The 24,377-nt window shown below is 36.6% G+C and overlaps 1 protein-coding gene across 3 annotated transcripts in view; it reads right to left on the bottom strand.

Annotated features, from left to right (window-relative positions):
* PARD3B (par-3 family cell polarity regulator beta) overlaps positions 1-24,377 on the bottom strand; it is a 1,046,263-nt gene that overhangs the window by 915,112 nt on the left and 106,774 nt on the right. For all 3 annotated transcript variants that reach the window (XM_082840795.1, XM_082840797.1, XM_082840796.1), the window contains exon 2: positions 2,324-2,425. In XM_082840795.1, the coding sequence (XP_082696921.1) occupies positions 2,324-2,425 (102 nt within the window). The remainder of the gene's footprint in view (positions 1-2,323; positions 2,426-24,377) is intronic.

The raw sequence follows: 24,377 nt of genomic DNA, 5'->3' as shown, positions 1-24,377 counted from the left end.
CTTCAGTGGTTCCTAATGGTGTTTCTCAACTGCAGTCAGTCTTTCCTAGAGCTGAGGTATGTGAGCTTTAGCACAAGGATTACGTACATTCACCCATGTCTCTTTGCGCTTCCTTCTCCATATATTCTAAATGGAAGAGATGATTAGGTAACCAATTTGAAAGAGGAGAATTGTAGTTTTATCCAAGCTCAATACTATCTCAAAGGATCTTGGGAGAGTTTGAAATGTCACTAAACAACCACAAGCATCATATATAATTACTGCTTAATCTAAAATGACAAAAGGTTAAAAGGGCTGGCAGAAACTTCTTTCCACACTAGACAAATGGACTATAAGGAAGTTAAGACTGCAGAGAGAATGTCAGAAAAAAATAAATAAATAAGTAAGGCTGTTTTTTTCACTTACATTATTTTAAAAAATTAAACATGGGAGTACAATTATTTCTGGTAATATCAAAAGTGTAAATTCTTACCAACTCTGAAGAACAATACCAATTAGGCTTCATGTAGCTGTGTTAAAGCAGATTAAAGGAATGTGTAAACCTGTACCCAAACAGTACTCATTCTTTGCTAGGATTTTAACTGATTACCTCACTTTTCTACCTTATTTAGTAATGGTGGTGAAGTCCTTTTAAAAAAGGTTATACATAATAAAGCTGTTTCTGTGTCTAGTAAATGAATTATGGTTACAAAGTACAATGCCAAGGTAGTTAAAAATCATTCTCTATAGGACAAATGATTTCCCTGGGCACTGTTCATGGAATCATCCATTCTGGAATGAGCTCTTGGATGAGGCTGGGGTAAGACATTTTCTTCAGCCCCTTCTTAAACCTGCCACATTTCAGCTTTTCATTTTAATACACTGGACTTCAGTGACACTGGAGATGGGAAGACCTTCTTCATTAATAAACAACCCAAATACCTAGAGTATTTCTAAGGAAGAAGGTAGCTGTAGAGAAGAAAAAAGTAAAAAAGGGAAAAGCAGAAGTGAAAGTCCTCCTCTTGTGTTGTGAAGGTAAATACTACATTATTTACCATGAGACCAAAAAGTAAGACGTGTGCATCAAAATCACAAACAGCAAGAATCGACTGTAGAGAGGAAAGCTTTCTTTTTTGCTGTAACTCAAGTGTTCTTTGAGAATCCAGTTTGGATAAAATATTGTACCAGATATTATTAATACAAGGATCAAAAGGGAATTAATATCTCCCAGTCTGTGCCCTCTAGGAGCTTACAATCTATTTCGGGAGATAAGTTCCTTATGAAATGGCTAATTAAAATGCAAAGCAAATGAGAGTTGAATTCCAACAGAAAACAGGGAAAATAAATGTATAGAATGTCTGCAAAGACTAATGTAAATTTCAATGGTCCAAAAAGATCTTATGGGAAAGGAAAAATGCAAATTTTATCTAAGTTCAATAAAGCCGTTATTTATATTCCAATCCAGTTGATTAAAACACACAAATACCCCTACCCCACCGCCCCGAGATCACATAAAAATACGGAGAAACATGTTTACAGACTTAAATTAGCCTAGTACTAAGAGCCTAAGGATGCGCAGCAGAAGAAACTTAGAAGCAAGGATCTTTCAGGGAAAGCTGCAGTTCAATTCTGGAGAACACATTAGCCATTGATCAGAGAGCCCCAACACAGATGCAGTGAGAAACGATATATCTCAACAGCATAAGCCAGTGTATTGCATCTGAAGAGTTTAGTTTTACACCTTTTTCAGTTTAGCATCAGAAGATTAATGCCATTAAAACAAGGTAATTGCAATGGGATTATTCGCGAGTAAGTGGCAAAACATGTTCAAACTTTTTGAAATATTCAAGTCAGCGCATTTCACTGTAGCAATAAAAACAAAAACTACCACTCAAGATAGTTGCTTGCCAGCTACTTTAAGGAAAATCTTCACCACAGTTCTTCCCAAGACTTTGCTCTCCACTGTATACTCTCCTTTGAAACACATTCAAATCTCAGGCATTAAATTGAATATTAACGGGCCAAGAATAAACTCCAGAGCCAACAATGACAATGAGAACTCCAACAGCTTCAGAGCCTGACACTAATTTACTGAGGCGTATCAGGAACTCTTGGGAATGAAGTATCTGCTAATTAGACCACCATGAACAGACTCCCAAACCTTGACAAAGTTTTTCCCAGCATCTGATGATGAACTGTGATTTATGGGCTGTCTAGGTAAAACTCGAACAGATGGTATCTTTTAACAATAATTGACACATGAGTTTGTTAAGGATCTCAATCTCTGGAAAAACATGTGGCTCTACAGAGGAAAACAAAGAAGAACATTTTTAGAGTCATCTACCTTATCTTTGTCTTCAACGACATCTGCCAAGACATCATCTGGATCCAGGATTCCTCCATCTGTGTATTCTAAGTGATGAATCTTCACCCAGTACCCAGGATCCTGTGGTAGAATAACCAAGAGGTTTCATGACTAAAACTTTTTTTAAAATGTAAAATACATTTTAATTTTTAAAATAGACTCCTTAAAAATATGCTCTAGCAATAATAAAAGTTTTAAACACCTAAAACAAATGTTATCTGTTTATTGGGATAAATCTGTGGCATGTTTATCCTGTTTAACTTAAGTCAGTAAATCAATGTATACATATTTTATCCGTTTTCCTGGAAGATAAATTGCAATGGAAAAATAAATTGCCCCAGCCATTTGTAAAGCATATTCAAGGAATTTTGAATAACCTTCACTTTACGTAAATCCCAAGAATAATCTGGACAAAGAAAGATCTTCTCAAGGGTACTTTCTGAAATTGGGGATTCGAAATTCAAACAGATTCCTAAAGCTGTAGGAAAAAAATCGTAAGGCAGAAATCTGTGATGGTAATAACTATCACCTCGGATATACAAATGCAATGAGAGGACCAACATCCTCTTCAACTCTTTTTATCTCTGTGCTGTGCACATATTCTCAACTCTAAGATTGGCAATGACATCTGGAGCAAGAACTCCAGCATGGATTTCCAGTCCCTGAAGCACGGCAGCAACTAGAACAATGTTCACAGTCAAACAGGGGCGGAGGGTGGTGGGCATCGCTGAATTGGGGTAGTGATTTAGCAGATTTCCAAGTATTGCTTTTTAAAAATTGCTTAGGAGTGTAAAGCTTAAGGAAAGGAATTGCTTTCTCAAAATTTGATATGTAGCTAGATACTCTGCTCTGATCCAGCTCAGTTACTTATATACTGCCTATTTCTGGAAAAGATATGAAAGTGATCCATTATGACAATAAGAACATGAATCAATGAATGAAGAAAAACATTAGTACAGTTTTTACCAGCATACCCAAGCTATAATCAATTTGGTTCTGTGATGCTTAGAAAGTCCCTCAATGTGGGAAACTTTTGAGCTATGGGCACCCAGTATCCACTATAGGAATAGATGCCAGTTTGCGAGAAGACATAACAGTTTTCCTGGGATAAAGCTCTAAACCTTTACTACATGAATCTTTGTAAAGGGTAAGCCCTAATATAACCCTCAGAATTCAATTGTAATTTTAGAAAAACTAATAGAAATGGTTGCTATTTAGCCTTCTCTGTAGCTGTCCCCCAGTAAAAGGCAAGGACATACTATTAAATAATAATTTTTTAAATTTTATTGTATTTATTTTTTTATACAGCAGGTTCTTATTAGGTATCCATTTTATACATATTAGTGTGTATATGTCAATCCCAATCTCCCAATTCATCAATAATAATTCTTTTAAAGCAACTATTCAGAGGGCTACTGATATGCGGCTCAAGTACACAGCTTTTCAGTAATCAACTTGATAAAGTGATAGGCTTAAAACATCTGAAGGAATCCTCCTTAGGTAATCTTTCAACATTTCAAAATTAAGTTTTCTATAGAGCATCTAAAGAGCTCTAAGATTCCAAATAGAATGAAAGGAATTTATTTTGTTTCTAATACTAGGCTTATAGGTGGAAACACTAATGATTTATTAGGAAACAGCCCAATTCTATTTTGCCCACATAGAGATCACAAAGATATAAGCAGTGACTATACAACCAAGTAAGAAAAGCATCCGTAGCTCTGATTCTTTAATCAAAGAGCTTTGCCAACACAAGGATAATTGTGCTATAAAAGGTAAGCTAAGTACAACAGACTAGATTCTAAATAGTGAAGATACTCTGGTAGACAAAACACCAGAATATACAGAAAAGAGAGCAAAATAAAACTGCCCCCACAATCTTTGGGAATTGTTATCTTTTTTAGTCTGGCCATGCTACAAGCAATGTACTTCTCCAAATCTACGCAGGACTTCTGGCTGAAACCTATAGAATATTGCACTTTTCCTTATAAAAAATTCTTCTTACATAGTGTTCCATTTCATTAATTTCCACTGAGTTGGGTTCTGATATATTATAGCTCTACAGATGAAATCTGTTGATTGTAACCATGTTTATAAAAGGTGATGTATTCTAAAGAGTGTGCTTTTTTATATTCAGTCTTTTAAAATCAGACATCAAGTTGTCTGCTTTCTTCTCATACTGTTTGGAAAAGCAGATTTTATCACCTGAGACTAAGGTAAACCCCCAACGACTGCGGTATAAGGTATACCTCTCTTCCTGCCCAGAGAGATGAAAACCAAAGACTCAGATTTAAACTAGGGAAACTCAGGAAATAGCAGGGGACAGGATCTGATCAGTGGCAAAGGGGACAGCAGACAAGTTGGCAGCAAGATGGGTTGTTAAGTCACATAGCATTCCTCCCTCACACACACTTGTAGGATCTAAGACCTGGAAATCAGGCACAGGAGTTGAAACTAAGATATTTATCTCCAGTTTTGATTCAAAAGAGTACAGAACTTAAGTTTTACAAACTTATAATCAAGTGAAAAAGTAATCTGATACATTTTGGAATCGTATATTCAAATTCAATCTGAAAAAAGATTTTAAGTGAGCTACATGGTGCCAGAACATAAGACGACTCTTTGCAATTTTAACTCTGTTCTACACTGGAATGTATAAAATGGCTTTATCAAAGGAAAGAGTAGGCCAATGACGAGCACGCATCTAACACTGAGCAAAAACTGACAAGCTGTGTGAATGCAGTCTCAGAGTTAATATTTCACACATCAAGAGAGGTATATCAACACAGTATGTACCAACTGTGATTCTGTCCCCATGGCGTTTTGGCCATGGTGCTATAGATCACTTTAACAAAGTATACACAATATTAGCAGCCAACAAGCCATCATAAGACCATAAATTTACCCTGACTACTTTATGCATGTAAAAATTTCAACCATTACATCACAGTCAACATTTTGCATTTCATTTACTTGGTTTTATTACCACCATGAATAAAACTGATCAAACATGAAAAGATGTTCACATATATGTCTTCATTCACCCAATTAATCACTTGGAAAAGTTTACTCTATTTTTCATAATAGTGACATTTAATCTACCTTTATATTGTACAAATATCTATAATATGCATAACTTTTAAATTATTTTGAAAATAAATTATGTGTGATATGCAATAAATCGTATTACTTACACTCCTAGATCATTTAAGTATTGAAAAATAACATAATATACATTATGTTTCCTCTGCTTCTGATAGTAGCTTATCCATTTTTTAAGTAATGCACAGTTAACTTAAACCCTACTGGAATTTGAAAACTAAAAATAGTCTACAAGGATGAATTGGAAAATGGAAAAAAAAAAAGGTATGCACTATGGAAAGAAGACAGTTACAGGGTACTTTTAATGATCAATGTAGAAATTGTTCCAAACACGTATTGATATTAACAGCAACAAATATCTTTCACTGTGGGCAGATGACATAAAATTTGACCCCATACCCTAGAAAATGTATAGTACCCAAAGTTTCAAAGAATAGTAAACTTCCATCTGCAATGCGTAGAGGAGTAGACTGGAAAGCCAGATACTACAATGTTGTGACTACCAAGCACTGAGATTATGTCAATGATCAAGAGAGGGTTTCTCAGCAAAATGCCTCTGGTACAAGAGAAAAGTAGCCTGCGTGGCAGCAAGGTCCCAACGTGAGGAGGAGAGTGCTGTGAAGGAAAAGCCAAAAGGTGGCAAAGGGCTGTGTTTATGAGTGGGCTGTGTTTACAGTGCTCAATAATGTAACTAGGTTCTTGGTGGCTTCATGTTTTCACAAGAAAAATCTTACCCACTGGAACATAAGAATAATTATAAAATGGAAGTTAATAGAAAATTAGAATTTTCCTTGTAGAATTTAACTTCATGAACTTGGTGGGATGTATCCATAAAATGAGATATCACCATTTTCATCATTATAGCAGATCATTTGTTTTAGTGCCTACTACAGGCCAGGTGCAATAGGCACTGCATGTTTTATAGGGTTAACTCGTTTATCTTCCAACAGCCTCATCAAATAGTTATCAACCCATTCTACAGATGAGGAAAACAAGGCATGAGTAGGTGAACTGACTTACCGAAGGTCAAATGCTTCCTAGACAGCAGAGCCAAGGTGCATTTTTTAAACATAGAAAATCTTTTAGATTAAAGAACTTAACAAAAAGCACAATTACCCAAGAAGGGGATCAGATCCATTTCTATCTACTAAGTATATGGATCCACGCAAGTCGTCATTACTCTGGGCCTCTGTTGCTTCATCATTAGTGAACCTGGAGGCTCTATGGCCCTCTGCATAGGGCACCACACGGAGGTCAAAGTGTAGAGGACACAAAGGGGCAATAATGGAAGGCCCCAAAGCCTTTGTGTTAGTGTGTCCAGTGTTTCACAAGTGAGAGAAGCTTCAGAGCATAACTGCTCATAATCACGAAATCAAAGGTTTGGGAAGCAGTGGGGAAAAAAGAGAGTAGAAAGGGAGCTTGAGGTGTCAGGTTGGATAGAGAATTATGAAGTTTTTATGTGCATGCACATTTTAACTAACTACTTCTATCATAATCCTCTGGGGTTACTCTCCCTTCTACCCAAGACCAAAAGAGAACCAGATGCCCCAGAATGCACCCAGGAAACACAGCAGTCAGAGCAGGCCTGGAGACTATTGGGACAGGCAGAGAGCAGGAGTCTCTGAATAACCAACCACAGACAGTGTAGGGAAGAAGAGTTCCCAAAAATGATGCCTGAGCAAAACCTAGCAGAGCAGTACTGACACCTGAAAGGAAAGAATTAAGCCAGAAAGAGCAGTACTGACTACAGAGATTATTATGAGCTGGCCCTGACTTCAGAAAAGGCCTCCACCTTACTGAGATAGATCAAGCACAAACTTGAGAAAAGATTAGGAGGGGAATATGAGCTGATGCCACTTTAATCAAGTATGTTTCCAAAGAATCCAGGAGAACTAGAATGGGACCAAGGGTTTTTATGCTGGGCTGCAAGTAATAATACCTGGTGAATTCAACAACAGAATTATAAACTTCAATTTATATATAAAGTGAAGGTGAGTCAATCAATCTGTAAGTTCATTTCCAGTTTTAAAAATCTATGATCCTACAAACAGAAACTTGACATTGCCATGCTAACATCAGATAAAGGAGACTTTAAGAAATATTACTAAAGGTAAAGAGGGACATTTCTTAATGATATAAGGATCAATCCAACTGGAAGAAAACAATTCTAAATCTGCATGTACACAACATAACTTTAATACATATACTGCAAAAATGGACAGATATTTAAAAAATACACAAATTCACAATCACAGTGGGAGACTTTTGATAGGAAATAAAAGTCAGTAAAATATAAATCATCTGAACAGCACAATTAACAAAGTAACCTCATCTATTTATATCACATATATACAAAACACTATACCACAAAAGACTAGAAAACACATTCTTTACAAGTACACATGGAATATATACCAAATTTCAGAAGTCTGGAATCATTCAGAATATGATCTTTGATCATAGTGGAATCAATTACAGAGAGAGATCTCGAAAATGCCTGGAAAATGCCTTGGAAATTAAGAAATAAAGTTATTAATAATACATAGATAAAAAATAAATGCAGTTAGAAAATAGTTTATAACTTAAAAATAATTAAAATAACAAAAAATGTGGGATGCAGCTAAAGCAGTGCCCAATGGAACAGTTATAGCCTTTACTGCACATGTTAGCAAAACAGAAAAGCTAAAGTCAAGAAGCTAGAAAAGAACAGCAAAGACAGAAGGAAGGAAATAAAGAGCAAAATAATCAATGAGTTAATAAATATAAAACAAATATAAATCAAAGTTGGTTCTATAAGTGCCTTGATAAAATTGATAAATACCTAGCAAGACTGATAAAGAAAAAAAGAGAAAACATAAATTTCCAGTATTAAGAAGGAAAAAGATAAACAATACCATCATAGATCTCACAGTAAGACGATACTGCAAAAACTTTTAGACCTCTAAAATTGACAACTTATATAAAATAAGCAAATTCTTTGAAAAATGTAACTTGCCAAAACTGACAATAAAAAGAGAAAATATACATGGAAAACAGTACAGAGTTTCCTTAAAAAACTAAAAATAGAGCTACTATATGATCCAGCAATCCCACTCCTGGGCATATATCCAGAAAAGATGAATACTAATTCAAAAAGATGATACATGTACCCCAATGTTCATAGCATCACTATTTACAATAGCCAAGACGTGGAAGCAACCTAAGTGTCCGCTGACAGATGAATGGACAAAAGAGATGTGGTATATGTATACAATGGAATACTACTCAGCCATAAAAAAAGAATGAAATATTGCCATATGCAGCAACAATGGATAACCCTAGAGATTATCATACTAAGTGAAATAAACCAGAGAAAGACAAATATACGATATCGCTTACATGTGGAATCTAAAAAATAATACAAATGAACTTATTTACAGAACAGAAACAGACTCACAGTCATAGAAAATAAACTTATGATTACCAAAGGGGAAAGTGGGAGGGGAGAGATAAAATAGGATTATGGGATCAACAGATACACACCATTATATATAAAATAGATAAACAAGGATTTACTGTACAGCACAGGAAACTATATTCAGTATCTTGTAGTAACCTATAATGGAAAAGAATCTGAAAAACGTATATATGTATAATTGAATCACATTGCTGTATACCTGAAACTAACAGAATATTGTAAATCTACTTCAAGAAAAAATATATATAAATTAAAAACAATTGAAAAAATGAATCTACTATCTTAAAATATTCCCATAAAGAAAATATCAGGCTCATATTACTTCACAGATAAAATCTTCCTAATGTTTAAGGAAGAAATAGTGTCGATAAAATACTTCTGAAAACTAGAAAAAGACTTTTACCATCTCGTTTTATGAGGACAGCGTAACACTGATAACCAACACCTTACAAGGACAGTACGAGAAGATTATAAAAATTTGCATATGGACACATATCCAAAACTCTTAAATAAAACATTTGTAAATCAAATTCAGTGATGTTTATAAAGGTTAATACATCATAACCAAGTGGGATTTATTCCAGTAATGCAAGAGTGGTTGAAAATCAAAAATCAACCAAGGTTATTCACCAAATTAATCAGGGAGAATAAGGATAAAAATTATATGATTACCACAATGAATGTAACACAAGCAGTGAGAATATTTACCACCAATTCACAATACCTTCTTAGCAAACAATGTGAACCTTTAACTAAACAAGGCAAGAAAAAAATTTTTTTAAGGGTAACAATTATAATAGCATCAAAAATATCAAATATTTAGGAATAAGTCTAACAAAAATGTGTAAAGCGTCTTATGCTAAAACACAAAATGTTAGGAAAAATTAAAGAAGTGTTTCATGGATTGAAAGACTCAGAAGTGTGAAGATTTTGATCCTGCCCAAATTGATAAGGTTAGGGTTAGGATTGTGAGGATTTGGGACACTCAGAATTCTCAGACCCTGACGATATAAGTATAAATTTATACAGTTATTTTGGAAAATACTGGCAGAATCTGAACAACAGAACACTGCATAGAGCTGAACATAAACATCCACATAGCTTTGTAATTCCACTCCCAGGTATGTATCCAGAAGAAATGAGTATATAGAATTACCAAAAGACACACAGTAGAACATTCATAGCAGGATTATTCCTAATACTTAAAAATCTGGAAATAACGCAAATATTCATCACCAGTAGAATGGACAAATACCATGTCCATGCAATGGAATACTAAACATCAACACGAATAAACAAACTACAATTTTACACAACAATATGGGTGAACCTCACCACACAGCATTGATCAAAAAGACTAATACCAAAAGAATTACATACTATATAATTCCATGTATAATAAGCTCAAAAACAGGCTGTACTAATTCACAGTGTTAGAAGTCAGGAGACTGGTTACCCATGAAGAGGAGAAGGGCAGTGAGTGAAAGATACACAAAGGGGCTTCTGGAGCAATATTCTATTTCTTGATGTGTATGCTGGCTACACTTATTTGTACACTTTTCTGTATTTGTGTTATACTTCTAAAACTTTACATAAAAATGAAGCTGTGACAAAGCGAGAGAGAGGCATGGACATATATACACTACCAAACGTAAGGTAGATAGCTAGTGGGAAGCAGCCGCATAGCACAGGGAGATCAGTTCGCCTGGAGGGGTGGGATAGGGAGGGTGGGATAGGGAGGGTGCGAGGGAGGGAGATGCAAGAGGGAAGAGATACGGGAACATATGTATATGTATAACTGATTCACTTTGTTATAAAGCAGAAACTAACACACCATTGTAAAGCAATTATACCCCAATAAAGATGTTAAAAAAAATTTTTTTGCTTCAAAAACTGACTTCTTTTTTCAAACTGAAGTACCCAGTGGTTCCCTTCACACACGACATCTCTACAGATAAACAAATGCAGATCACTAAAATGCTGTTTAAAACAAGTTTCCTTAGAAGTAAAAGAACAAATCCTAAGGCAAATAAATGTAGGAGTCCCCACAGATGGGGAAGCCAGATTACCCCACCAACAGAACAGGCAACTCAGTGACCACCAGTTACTCAAAACCTCTAAGACCTACAGAGGTGGCTTAGTGGACCACGGGCTTCAATGAGCTGACAGTGTGACAAGTCAGTGAGAAATGTTACACGTGTCTCAGGCTGTGATAGAGGTACTGTGTCCAGAACAGAACAGGTAATAATCTCATCCTATGCTAACGTGGTCACCCCGCATTTAAAATAGGTTTTCAAATTTTATTGAGATAATTATTAACAAGCTGGAGAGCATGCATACGGGGTTCCGTGGAAGTAGGGCAGCCCCCTCATCAAAACACATAATTTAGGTTTGTTTAAACAAAGGGAAAAATTTCACAATTTCAAACACAGTAGGGCCACAGTTTACAAGGCACTGAGCTCTTGATACTCAATAAGGCAAAAATCTCTTATGGTTAAAATTATCTTTGAAAATCTTTCAGGTTAGTCTCCAATATGATATCGCCCTATCCCTTTTCAGTCAGTCTAACACTACTTATTTTTCATCCAGGACTAGAGCATATTATCACCTTTTCAGTTAAGCACCGAAGTATCTGGATTATGTTAGAGATCATTTTCTGTGAAAATGCTTATCTTAAGTATTTAGAATCACACTCAGGCCAGAGATAGACTCACTACCATAAGCACATGTGAACTGAAACAACAGAGGTGGTAGCAGTCTCTCATTTCATGCTTCCTCTGGGATATGTGCTCATTGCTTATACAAGTTACATTAGCTATTGATACATTACTCAACTTATCCCCCTTTTTCCTTGGTTGAGCTTTTACAGGCGAATCTGTGAAATTTAAATGACTGTATGAGACTCATCAAATCCAAAGGCTGTTACATACAAGAAAGATTTGACTTGTTCTGTACTGCTCCCAAAAAGTTACATAAAGAAAAGAGACGTAGCATTAAGAGAGAGCTTCTAAAAAGAGCTATCCGAGAGCAGAGTGCTAGAGGAAAGAGCTAGAGGTTATGACGGTTACTTGTAGAATGCTGTAAACCTTCTTCATTCATTCATATAAAGATGCACACACAACTGATAGTATCTGTCAAAGACAGTCTTTGGAGTTATTGTAAAAGACATCAACATCATAGCAGCAAGAAATTCTGGATTTAATTGGTTGTATCAAGTAAAGCTTGAGTTGTATGAATTTGTGTTCTCAAATTCTTATTAAAATTCCTGGTAGAGTATGATGAAATAGTGAGCTTTCCATTCCCATAAGGAGTCAAGCAAAGGCTAGATAGCCCTATCTCAAGGATGCTGTAGGATAACAAATGGGAACTGCGTGATCCTGAAGACCCCTTTCATCTCTCAAACCAACAGCTTCTAGAAATTCAAAGGTCCTTAGGGTCTTGGAATCTACACTTAGAGAAACTTCTTGAACGAAGACATTTCTGCTATATCAGAAGAATGTTTTCAGTAGCTCAGCATAATTCCACAGTGATTGTGCATCTCCAAGCAGGAAGTCCATGAGCCAAACACCTTTAATATCCCAATGCATCAGTTATTTTAGTATCTTGCTGTGTAACCTAAAATTTCACTTATTAACAAATTTCAGAAAAAGGTCCTCCATCCCCAAAGTAAAAGAATTATGCTGGTAGAGGGGAAAAAGAAAAAAACCTGAGAATTTTATATTGCAGTCTGATTGGGAACTTGCAAACATGGAAGGACCAACTGTATCATACCATCTAACACGTGGAACTTGAGCATCAACAGATTTTGATATACAAAGGTCATGCCACAAGGAAGGTAGTTGGCTTGTGATACACAATTCTCAACAAATTAGTCTCAGCATTAGAGCACCACAATTCCAAGGGAAATTTTCAATTTTATCTCATAATCCAAGTTTTGATAATATTACTCATTCTTTTCAAGCAGAAAGAAAAATATTTAAGCATCAAGACATAAACTTCATTTGCTAGTTCATGTATCAACTAAATATTAATCACTCCATGTCATTTTTCATTCAGCTTTGTGAAGTAACCATAATCTCAGCAATTTTCTTTATTACAAAAGACTTTAAAGGTTCATTTTTCATCATGGGATTAACCTAAACTCGTGAGGAAAAACGTTCCAGATCCCTAGATTATTTTTGAACAAAAGACAAATTTTAATTATTTTCAAATCTGCTGCCTACATCATCACAGCATACTCTCTTTATAAGAATGCGGAAATTTCCTTTTCCTATGGATCTAAGAGTGAGTTAAATGCATAAACGTATACTCCTTATGTAAATCTTCAGGATTAAATATACTGTAATCATAAAATGAAAAGTTTTATCAGGAAAATCAAATGTTAAAGTCTGAAATCAACAAAACTTACACCTTTAATTGAATTATCTATTTTGAAAGATTCCCAGTATGAAAGATTTTTAAAACATTAAACCATTATAATTTAATAACACTGAAACACAATGTTTCAAAATAATTTTAAAGAAAACAGCTGATTTTTTCAAATCCTGTTTTCCATTAATTGTTTTCAAATGAAATTTTATAGTCCAAAGACCTGGATGCCAAGGTTTTAGAAGCTTGTGTGGTCCAAAGGAATGCAGAGCCTACAGCCAAAGAATGGAAGTGGCCAGGTCTCCAAAGAGAAGGACAAATAATTTTTTTAAAGAATTTATTTCATCATAAAACCCTAAAAAGTATTCTGCTACAAAATGAATTTTTTTAACATTTTTTATATATTTATTTTATTATTTTTTTGGCTGCATTGTGTCTTCATAGCTGCACGCGGGCTTTCTCTAGTTGCTGCAAGCAGGGGCTACTCTTCATTGCGGTGCGCGGGCTTCTCATCGCGGTGGCTCCTCTTGTTTGTTGCAGAGCACGGGCTTCAGTAGTTGTAGCCCGCGGGCTCAGTAATTGTCGCTAGCAGGCTCTAGAGCGCAGGCTCAGTAGTTGTGGTGCACGGGCTTAGCTGCTCTGCAGCATGTGGGATCTTCCCGGACCAGGACTCAAACCCATGTCCCCTGCATTGGCAGGCGGATTCCTAACCACTGTGCCACCAGGGAAGCCCCAAAATGAAGTTTAATACGAATTTGAGAATGCAAATTCGTACAACTCAAGCTTTACTTAATATAACCAATTATATCCAAACTTCCTTGCAGCTATGATGCTAGCATCTTTTACGATAACTCCAAAGAACACCTGTGTCGGATACTGCCAGTTGTGTGTGCATATTTATGTATACGAATGAATGAAGGTTTAAAGTATTCTACAAGTAACCACCATATCCTCTAGCTCTCTTCGCTAACACAAAGTTTCATGTTCCATCATTGAAGAAATTAAGACATAGAAAATTTTAATTTACACCAGAAGAGGTACTGTTGGCAGTGTTTCTAAAAATAAGTTAACTTTAAGATAAACATGAAGACCTCATCAACTTTATTCCCAACCACTGCCTGTAAAATGTGTTTTCCGTATGGCAGTAATAGGAGTGGTGAAGAATTACCCGTCTCTGATTTTCAAAAGCATTTGGTTACTACTGCCCACTACTGTTAGCTTTGTTTCTCCAACAGGGTCATTCCTCCAGAATGCTACAGATGAATCACAGATGTGGCTAAGAGAGAGAACACAGGAAGCACTGACAGGAAGTAGGAAAAGCTAAGCTCAAGGATCCCCTGCTCAGAGATGACCTTCATGACAGTCAATCTAATGCTGATTCTCTGCCCTCACTGCCAGTATGACGCACGATTAGTTTATTCCACTATTTGTTAATTTTTATTGGTCTCCTCCAACTAGAACATAAGCTCCATGACACAGAAACCTCACCCATCTTCTTCACTCCCATAGCCCCAGTACCTGGGACTACTGTTGGCATCCACTGTGTATCTGTCATAGGAATAAAGACAAGGAGAAACAGAAGAGGATAAAAAGACCTCCTGGCTATTGTAAATAGAGCTGCAATGAACATTTTGGTACATGATTCTTTTCGAATTATGGTTTTCTCAGGGTATATGCCCAGTAGTGGGATTGGACATATATACACTACCAAACGTAAAACAGATAACTAGTGGGAAGCAGCCGCATAGCACAGGGAGATCAGCTAGGTGGTTTGTGACCACCTAGAGGGGTGGGATGGGGGGGTGGGAGGGAGGCAGACGCAAGAGGGAAGAGATATGGGAACATATGTATATGTATAACTGATTCACTTCGTTATAAAGCAGAAACTAACACACCATTGTAAAGCAATTATACTCCAATAAAGATGTTAAAAAAAAAAAAAGGCCTCCTGCTGTAACAGAGAAAACCATTTCATCATTTATACTAAAACAAAAGGTTTAATCATGTGACCTAGATCTTTTGATAAAGCCAAGGGCAGCCTGAGAAGAGTAGAAACACTGTGAGTTGTATGTCAAAGGCTATCCTTTATGCAACATCCATTAACAAATTATAGGCGAAAACCCCCCATCCTTGGAAGAGTAGAGCTTATATTCACTGAAGAGAGAAGACAGTATTTAACCAACATAATAAATAAGTAAACTAAGTGGCATCTTAGAAGTGATGAGATATGGGAGAGAAAAACAGAGTAGCGTGAGGAGGATGGGCAATCCAGAGGGCTTATGTTTTGTTTTTTTTCTTTTTTTTTTTTCTTTTTTTTTTATTTTTGCGGTATGCGGGCCTCTCACTGTTGTGGCCTCTCCCATTGCGGAGCACAGGCTCCGGACGCACAGGCTCAGCGGCCATGGCTCACGGGCCCAGCCGCTCCACGGCATGTGGGATCTTCCTGGACCGGGGCACGAACCCGCGTCCCCTGCATCGGCAGGCGAACTCTCAACCACTGCGCCACCAGGGAAGCCCAGAGGGCTTATGTTTTGAACAGATGGTCAGGTCATGCCTTACTGAAAGGGTGCTATTTGAGCAAAGATTTGAGGCGGCAAGCCAGGGGAAGTTAGGAGAAAGGAGTCAGGTCTCCCAACAAACGGCTGTGCCTGTGGGCAAGCCTGTTGCAGTTCTTTGTAAAAGAAGTCAAAGCTCAGAAAGGGGACCCTTACAGGAGTGGGAAAGCCAGCTCACTTGTCAAAAAAGCATGGCAGATGCCCAGCCTCCCCAGGAACTCCTCTCCCCACACCAGGGAAAATTTCACTCTAACTCTACAACATTAGCTAAAATTCTACTTTTTCTGTCCTCATTAAACATGTATAAAACTTTTTCTTTTAAATGAAAATATTTCCAGAGAGGTGGAAGAAGGGACCTACGGATGTTCCCCTCCAACCTGCTGATGACAGAAGACATACCAGGTATGACTGTGCATGGCCACATAAAGAAAATCAATCCTAAACCCACCCACCCACCCCCAAATGTAACTATTCCATGGGAAATGTGTGAGGTTTAAAGTCACTAAGATTGGGTTGAAATCCAAACTCTACCACTTATGTAAAATGGAAATACCCTCAACCCTCACTGGAACGTGAGAAGTTCATTACATATTCACAGGCATGCACATACACTGGCATATCAATCAAGCTACATGTATTTTCTCTCTTAGCATCATTCGCTTAAATTCTACAAAGGCAGAGCCATCTCTAACTTACATACTACTATAATCCCAGCATCTAGCACAGATTTCTCCTTAAGACAGATATACAAAAATCAGTGCCTGTTATTAATTACTGTCCTGTGTAATTCTTCAAAGCTGAGAGTTTAGGGGGCCAAGAGACTCCCCTGGGCTTGAAAAAGAATGTCATTTGTAAAAGAAGTCAAAGCTAGCAAAAGTTCCACAAATAGAAGTTTCAAAATGCTAGGCAAGTTTTTCATACACCGAAACTCTGGACAGGAGGAAACATTCTTCCCTAGTTTTCTCTATGCTTCTGAGCAAAATGCCGTCTGTAGACCAATGTGGTCCATGAGTTGTTTTTTCCTGCAACAAAGTTAGTACAGAAATTAAGAGTAAGCATTTAAAAAATTCTTACAGCAATTTTTTATTGCTGCAATATCCAAGCACTTGATTTTGTATTTTATAAAAGTATAAATTTGCTAGAGACAAACAAATGAAACTATCTGGTCCTCCCCACTACAAACAGTATATACTGGCCAACTGCCCCATGCCCAGTGCCTTAGGTAGGACTCATAATTAAGGGACACAGTTCACTGGCATTAATCAAAATGCTGACATATGAAAAGTAGGCCTCTACAGACAAGAAAAACTTCCACTTAAATATTATGTACACCAGAAAATGCAGGCCAAACTCCAAGAACAATTAGCAATTTATTAAAAACTTTTAGAAGCCAATCTGCTACTAAATTGGGATGGACTTCCTTTGTTCTCAACCCCCTTACCTATGCTTCATGAGAATGAGAATGTAGACAGCAACAATAAAAACTACCTAGTTTTGTCTAAAATTATGGTATCATTATACCATTATTATACTATTAGGTTATAAATATAGTGGGGGGAAAAGCTCTAAGCAGAAATGCCAACTGTGTAGCAGGCAAATAACACCAAAACACAAGGGGGACTCATAATTCACCTTATAAAAAAAAGATGGCACGAATGATAGAAAAATTAAATGTGGAGGGAAATTTTTCTGAGTTATATCACAGTGGCAGTTTTATACATTTACATATATTTATATACATTCACTTAGACACACCTATTAACATAATAATATTACAAATGCTGAGATAACTCTGAGTCTACTTTGCCAAGAAAAAACTTCAATCCTTATTTTTTTGAAGTTGTATAAAGAAATATTTTAATTGAAAGTAAATTACTGACACCTACCTATGGTTATAGGGATTAAGTCTAATCCCCCCCCCATCTTCCCTGGAAATCAACCCCAAACAAGAAAATTTTAAAAACAGTACCATAAATTCTGTTTAATGAAACCAGTAGACAATCTGCAGTTCGAAGCACAATGTGAAAGATAGAAAATGGATAGATAAAGAAGCAATGACTTCTCAGGGAGAAGGAAGGTGAAACCCAAGTGCTTTTAGATGGAGACAGCTGGCATGAAAACAAGCCAGTCCACTTGGGACACAGTCTGGAGCCACCAGCGTCCATGAAAGTTAGAAGAAGGCAGGGGCTGAAAATGGTGAATAAAAATTGTCTGAAAACATTTTGAACGGATGGTGAAACTCCTACGTGCCCACAACACCTCCCCTGTCAAGAGGCAAGAAATATAACCTGTGGTGCCACTGAACTCTGAGTAGGGTGCAGACGCCAAGGCATCAGGCACAGAGAAAGGGCTGAATACAAAGGGCTACAGACTGCAGACAGCGACTGAGTGATGCAGGGTACACATGCCAACCTTACTACCCCACACAACCCCACCCACAAAGCTAGCAGCCAGCCCTATGCCCTACAACCTCCAGCCCAGCCACTCCTCACAGGCTATTGGAAGAAAGTGCACCACCAAAATGGGTGACCCAGGAAACAGAGGGCCCAAGAGAGCAGAGGCAGGAAGGGGATTCCCAAAAACACAGTGACAGCAATTAATAAGACAGCCATGTTGGAGCTCAGAGAACAGCCACCCCTGACTGGAACCACACAAAGGGATCCAGGAATGAAGGTAACCAGGAAAAATCCAGAGTCCCTAGAGATTATGACAACTTTAACTCTATGGAAAATGGTAACTTTACACAACTAATAGAAGGAGAAAAAAGAAAGCACGAGATTCAAAGAAAACGAAGCAAATAAAATACATTAACTGCAAGAAAACCAAAAATTTGTGTAAGACAGGAAGCAACCACTGTTATTGGCTCGAGTGAACAATATCTACATGGTCACAGTGGCAAAAACACTGCATATAGATTTAACCCAAAATTCCAACAACAATTCTGGAAGATGAAAGGGAAGAAAATGTGAAGAAGCTATGAGAAAGTTATAATTTTCAACTACCCTAATAGGATGTAAACAGATAATGTCTAAAATTGATTTATCAAGAGACAGCAGTAAATTCGTATTAAAAGCACACTGCTATCCCATGATGTATAAACTTATGATTATGGAGATAAATACCCAAAAAGGGCAGCTAAGGGGTTTAGAGTGGCTGTTTCTTGGAAGCAGTACAGGCAGGAGGATGACAACAGACCACTGGTTTTTGCTGATGGCCTTTTAGCACTATTTGACTCTTTAAAGTAGAAACTGGCAAACTATAGCCCTCTGGCCAAACATACCCATCACATATTTTTGTAAATGAAAGCTCGGTGGGACATAGCCAGGCTCATCTGTATAATTACTGTGTATGCTGCTTTCATAGGGAAACAGTAGAGGTGAATAAGTGCCACTGAGATCATACGGCTTTCAAAGGCTAACATATTACTACCTGGCCCTTCACAGGAAAAAAAAAAGTTTGCCAACTCCCACTATAAGCCACGTGTAAGAATCAATTTGATTTTAAAAATTTAGTGGTACAGGAGGCTAGCCCAACTGTATTCTCCAGAGGCAGCTCTTTCAGACATCTGTTTTAGTCTGTTTGAATGTTATCTCCTCTCTAAAGAATAAGCATTTTAACGGTCTCAACTTTTTGGCTTTCTGATATCATTGATGGCAATCGAGTGTATTTAGAGTCCCCAGACTTTCCCCATCCTTCTCTCTCCTAATGCAGTTACTCAAATTTACTTATTTTCTTTACTGGTTACTTTTATCTTTAATGAATAACAAGTTTCTATTTTCAATCCTGTCATCTAAAGACAGCATCTCTTCACTCCTCAGAGTAAAAGATGACATCACACGTCTTACTCTCCTTCTGTCCTTTCACTTTCCATTTTTGTCAGCTTTACCTTTACAATATCAAAGTTGAAGACATTTACATTTTCTTCCGTGATGACAACCATACTTTGTCTATAATTTGATTCCAAAAACTGAAAGCTAAGAGACAGTATTGACATTTATGGCAACCAAGGAAATTATGTTCCCTGACAAATCAAATGGGAAATGACTATTCGTCATCCTTTACAGTGCTTATGCCATAACCTCTAAGCCATTCGAACAAGAATGTTCAAATATATTCTCCTTTATACAGTCTATCCTTTGCCCAAAATTATGTTGGGTTACTTTGATATGCAAGTTATATAAGTTGACCTCAGTATCAACAATATGTAATAATTTATCCCAAAATATAATTTTTTTATTTTCTCTATATAGTGTATATAAATATCACAAGTACTATATATGTATATGGTCACAATCATGCCAGTGGATATAATCACATTCAATAGCAACACAAATTATGTCCAATTTTTCACAGGCAAAAAATATCACTCTTTATGAGAATGAGCATGATTGCCTTTGATGACAAAGTAAAAACAGATTAAGTTTTCTAGGAAAATTATAAACACCTGGTATGCCAAATATCAGAAGCAAGCCCTTCATACAGCTAAATACAATAAAGAAGTGTACTATTATTTTCCTATTGCTCCTGCAACAAATTACTACAAACTTAGTGGCTTAAAACAAACTTATAGTTCTTCAGGTCCAATGTCTGATACAGGTCTTACTGGGCTAAAATCGAGGCGTCAGCAGAGGCAAATTCTTATCTGGAATATTTTAGAGCAAGACTTCCCTTCCTTCTGCAAAGCTAGGAACAGCCAGTCCAGTCTGACCACCTCTTCTACTTCCTTGTTCCACATATAAGGACCTGCGTGATTACACTGGGCCCACCAGGACAATGCAGGATAGTCTCCCTATCTTAAAGGTTACTGATTAGCAATCTTAATTCCGTATGCTACCTTAACTTTCATCTGCCACAGGTGCACATACACAGGTTCTGAGGACTAGGAGGTAGACATCTTTGGGAGGCCATTATTTTACCTACCACAGGCATCAAGTATATAGCATAGTGTCTTTTCTTAAAAGCGAGTCTTAATAGCTCTAATAATTATTCCAAATTAATTACAAGTAAAAATCAGTGTGTTATAGAAGACCTGCATCAGAGATGCGTTAGGAATGATAAGGGTTATAAATTAGGCTAATGAAGCAACTAAAAGATGTATCTTCAGTGTTACTTTAGAAGACCAGCCTTCATGAAACGTTGGGTCACATCCAACTTTTGGCCTGACATTCCAGAGAATTTTACCCAAGAGGAGCATTAGTTGTTAGACAATCCGAGAACAAAAATATAAAATAAAGAGAAAATTTAGGATTGAAATAAAATTTTAAATAATTGGGCAATAATAATTCAAAGTAAGCCAAAAACTTATTAACCTAGAGCGCAGAACAGATGCCAACTAACTAAAGCCAATCAGATGTCACCGGCTGACTACATCAGCCTGCCCATTTGACCTTCAGAGCTACACTTACCAATGGAAAAGTTATTTCCAACCAAACTGTCTCTCCTCTGTTTATTTGGTCCTTTTGCATTAGGGAAAGATTGTCTCCAGAGTGAATAACATGTCATAGACTTGGAAACCTCCTTCCACAATGAACATGAAGGTTTATCATCAGATCTTTTTTCCTATACAAGAATAAGCAAAGTTGTGACTCTTTATAACAATTTCATTAAGCATACTTTTCATTATTGTTCTCTAGAACTTTTTATAAGTCTTTCACATACTAAAAGGCAGAGTGCAAAACATAAAAGGCACAGCATAAAGCATAGTGGGAATATAAAGATTCTACTACAAAAGCAATGACTTTTCATTATGTGAGACTACCAGGGGCTGACCAAAAAACAAAAAAAAAAACCCACCCCCACTAAAATTCAAGACTATAAGTGAATTTTATCAATGCATCCATTATAAGATCTGGAACAAAGATGAAAACATGAATGAAGGAAGAAGAAAGTGAAAAAAGCAAAGAAAATGATACAAGCAACATGTGTTGAATTTGAGACGACTCTGGGTGATCCAGGTTAAGATATCTAACAGGCAGATTAACATATAGGAATGGAACTCAGAAAAGAGGTCAGGAGGTCAGGACCAGGACATATACATTTTTAAGTCAAATGTACAGAGGTAATACTTGGAGTAAGGAAAACAGGAAATACCTGGAGAACTGGAGGGAAAATTATGGAATGCATCAAAAACAGTGCTTACAGGAAAACTTATAGCACTGAATGCATATATTACAAAGGAAGAAAGATCTAAAATAAATGATCTAAGTTTCTACTTTAGGAAACTAGAAAAAAGGAAAGCAAATTAAATACAAAGCAGAAAAAAAATTAGAGCAGAAGTCAATAAAATTGACAATAAGACATCAATAGGGTAAAATCAACAAAACTAAGCTGGTTCCTTAAAAAGACAAAAATCAAGAAGTCTCTAGACATGTTAACTAAGAAAAAGAGAGGATTCAAATGATGAATATCAGAAATGAAAGAGGGGACATCACTACAGCCCCCATGGACATTATGGATAATATAAGAATACTACAAACAACTCTATACTCACAAATGTGATAACCTAGATGAAATGGACCAATTTCCTGAAATACACAATTTGTCAAACCAAACACACAAGGAGATAATCTGAATAGGCCTATATCTATTATATAAGTTACATCAATAATTAGTAACCCTCCAAAACAGAAAGCACAAGGCTCAGATAGTTTCACTGGTTAATTCTACCAAACATTTAAGGAGGAAATTATACCAATTCTCCACAATCTCTGTCAGAGGATAGAAGCACAGATATTCCTTGTAAGCTGACTCAATATTGTCAAGATTTTAGTTCTTGCCAACTTGATCTATAGAGACAATGCCAATAAAAATCCCAGCAACTTATTTTGTGGATACTGACAAACTGATTCTAAAGTTTATATAGAGAGGCAAAGGACCCAGAATAGCCAACACAACAGTGAAAGAGAAGAACAAAGTTGGAGGACTGACATTACCCAACTTCAAGACTTACTATAAAGCTATGTTAATCAAGACAGTACGGTATGGGCAAAAGAAGAGACAAAAGATCAATGTGACAGTATAGAGAAAACAGACCCACATAAATACAGTCAACTGATCTTGGACAAAGGAGCAATGGCAATACAATGGAGCAAAGACAGTCTTTTCAACAAACGATGCTAGAACAGCTGGATACCCACATACAAAACAAAATTAATCTAGACAGACCTTTTACCCTTCACAAATATTAACTCAATGGACCACAGACCTAAATGTAAAATGCAAAACTACAAAACTCCTATAAGGTGACAGAGGAGAAAACCTAAATGACCTTGAGTATGGTAATGATTTTTTAAGATACAACACCCGAAGCAAGATCCATGAAAAAAATAATCGATAAACTGAACCTCATTAGAATTAGAAAATTTCTAATTCTCTTGACATTGTCTTTTGCAGAGCAGAAGACAAGTCACAGACTGGAAGAAAATATCTGTAGGAGACACATCTGACAAAGGAATTATACAAAATACACAAAGAACTCAAACTCAGCAAGATAACAAAAACCTGATTTTAGAATGGGCCGAAGACCTTAACAGACACCTCACCAAAGAAGATATACAGATGGCCAAAAAGTATATGATAAAAGGCTCTACATCATATATCATGAAAATGCAGATTGAAACAATGAGATACTATTACACACACCAAAATCTAGAACACTGACAACACCAAATTCAGATGAGGGTGTGGAGCAACAGACACCCTCATTCGTTGCTGGTGAGAATGCAAAATGGTACGGCCGCTTTGGAAGATAGTTTGGTGGTTTCCTACAAAACTAAACATACTTTAACTATATAATCCAGCCATCATGCTCCTCGGTATTTACCCTAAAGAGTTGAGAACTTACATCCACATGAAAACCTGCACATGGATGTTTATGGCAACTTTATTTACAATTGCCAAAACCTGGAAGCCACCAAGATGTCCTTCACTAGGCAAATGGATAAATAAATCAGACAACAGAATACTATACTATACTTTCTCATTATTCCTGGGTAATTTACCTCTGCTTTTTGCTATTTTCTTACCTTTATTCATTTTTGTTTATGAGAGAAGCACAAAGTAGGTGAAAATTAAATATTTTCACTTTATATAATAATTGGAATATAGGAGAAAGGTTGAAACTACAGCCAAAAATCTAATTTGAATACACATAAAGTTTTAATATTATCGACCAATTTTTCTTCCATTCTATCTTTGAGCCTTGTTGCTAACCATAAAAACTGCAGTCTTCTTCATGAGAGCAATCGGTTTGCTAAAACTGAACCCAGCAAATACGTACATCAAATATTTACGTATGCCAAAGTTCCTATTAAGCACGAGGCTTTTAAACTAATGCCCAATAAACATGATGAAGAATGAGGTAAAAGGGAGCAAGCTAGAAGATACTCATTAGTTCTTGGAGGGACTCATTTCAAGTCGTCCTGTACGTACTCAATAATGAGCACAGGAGACACATTCTTACTGCTCCAGCTCTCTGACAATTCACATGTCTTACAGAAAACTATTATCAGGAAATACAGCCAAAGGAATCAGCTCTGCTAATGAGTCCAAA

This window comes from Leucopleurus acutus (genome assembly GCF_964270905.1).
Source record: "Leucopleurus acutus genome assembly, chromosome: 6".
Lineage (NCBI taxonomy): Eukaryota > Metazoa > Chordata > Mammalia > Artiodactyla > Delphinidae > Leucopleurus > Leucopleurus acutus.
Note: the sequence above shows the minus strand (reverse complement) of the source record. Positions and strands in the feature narration are given on the sequence as shown.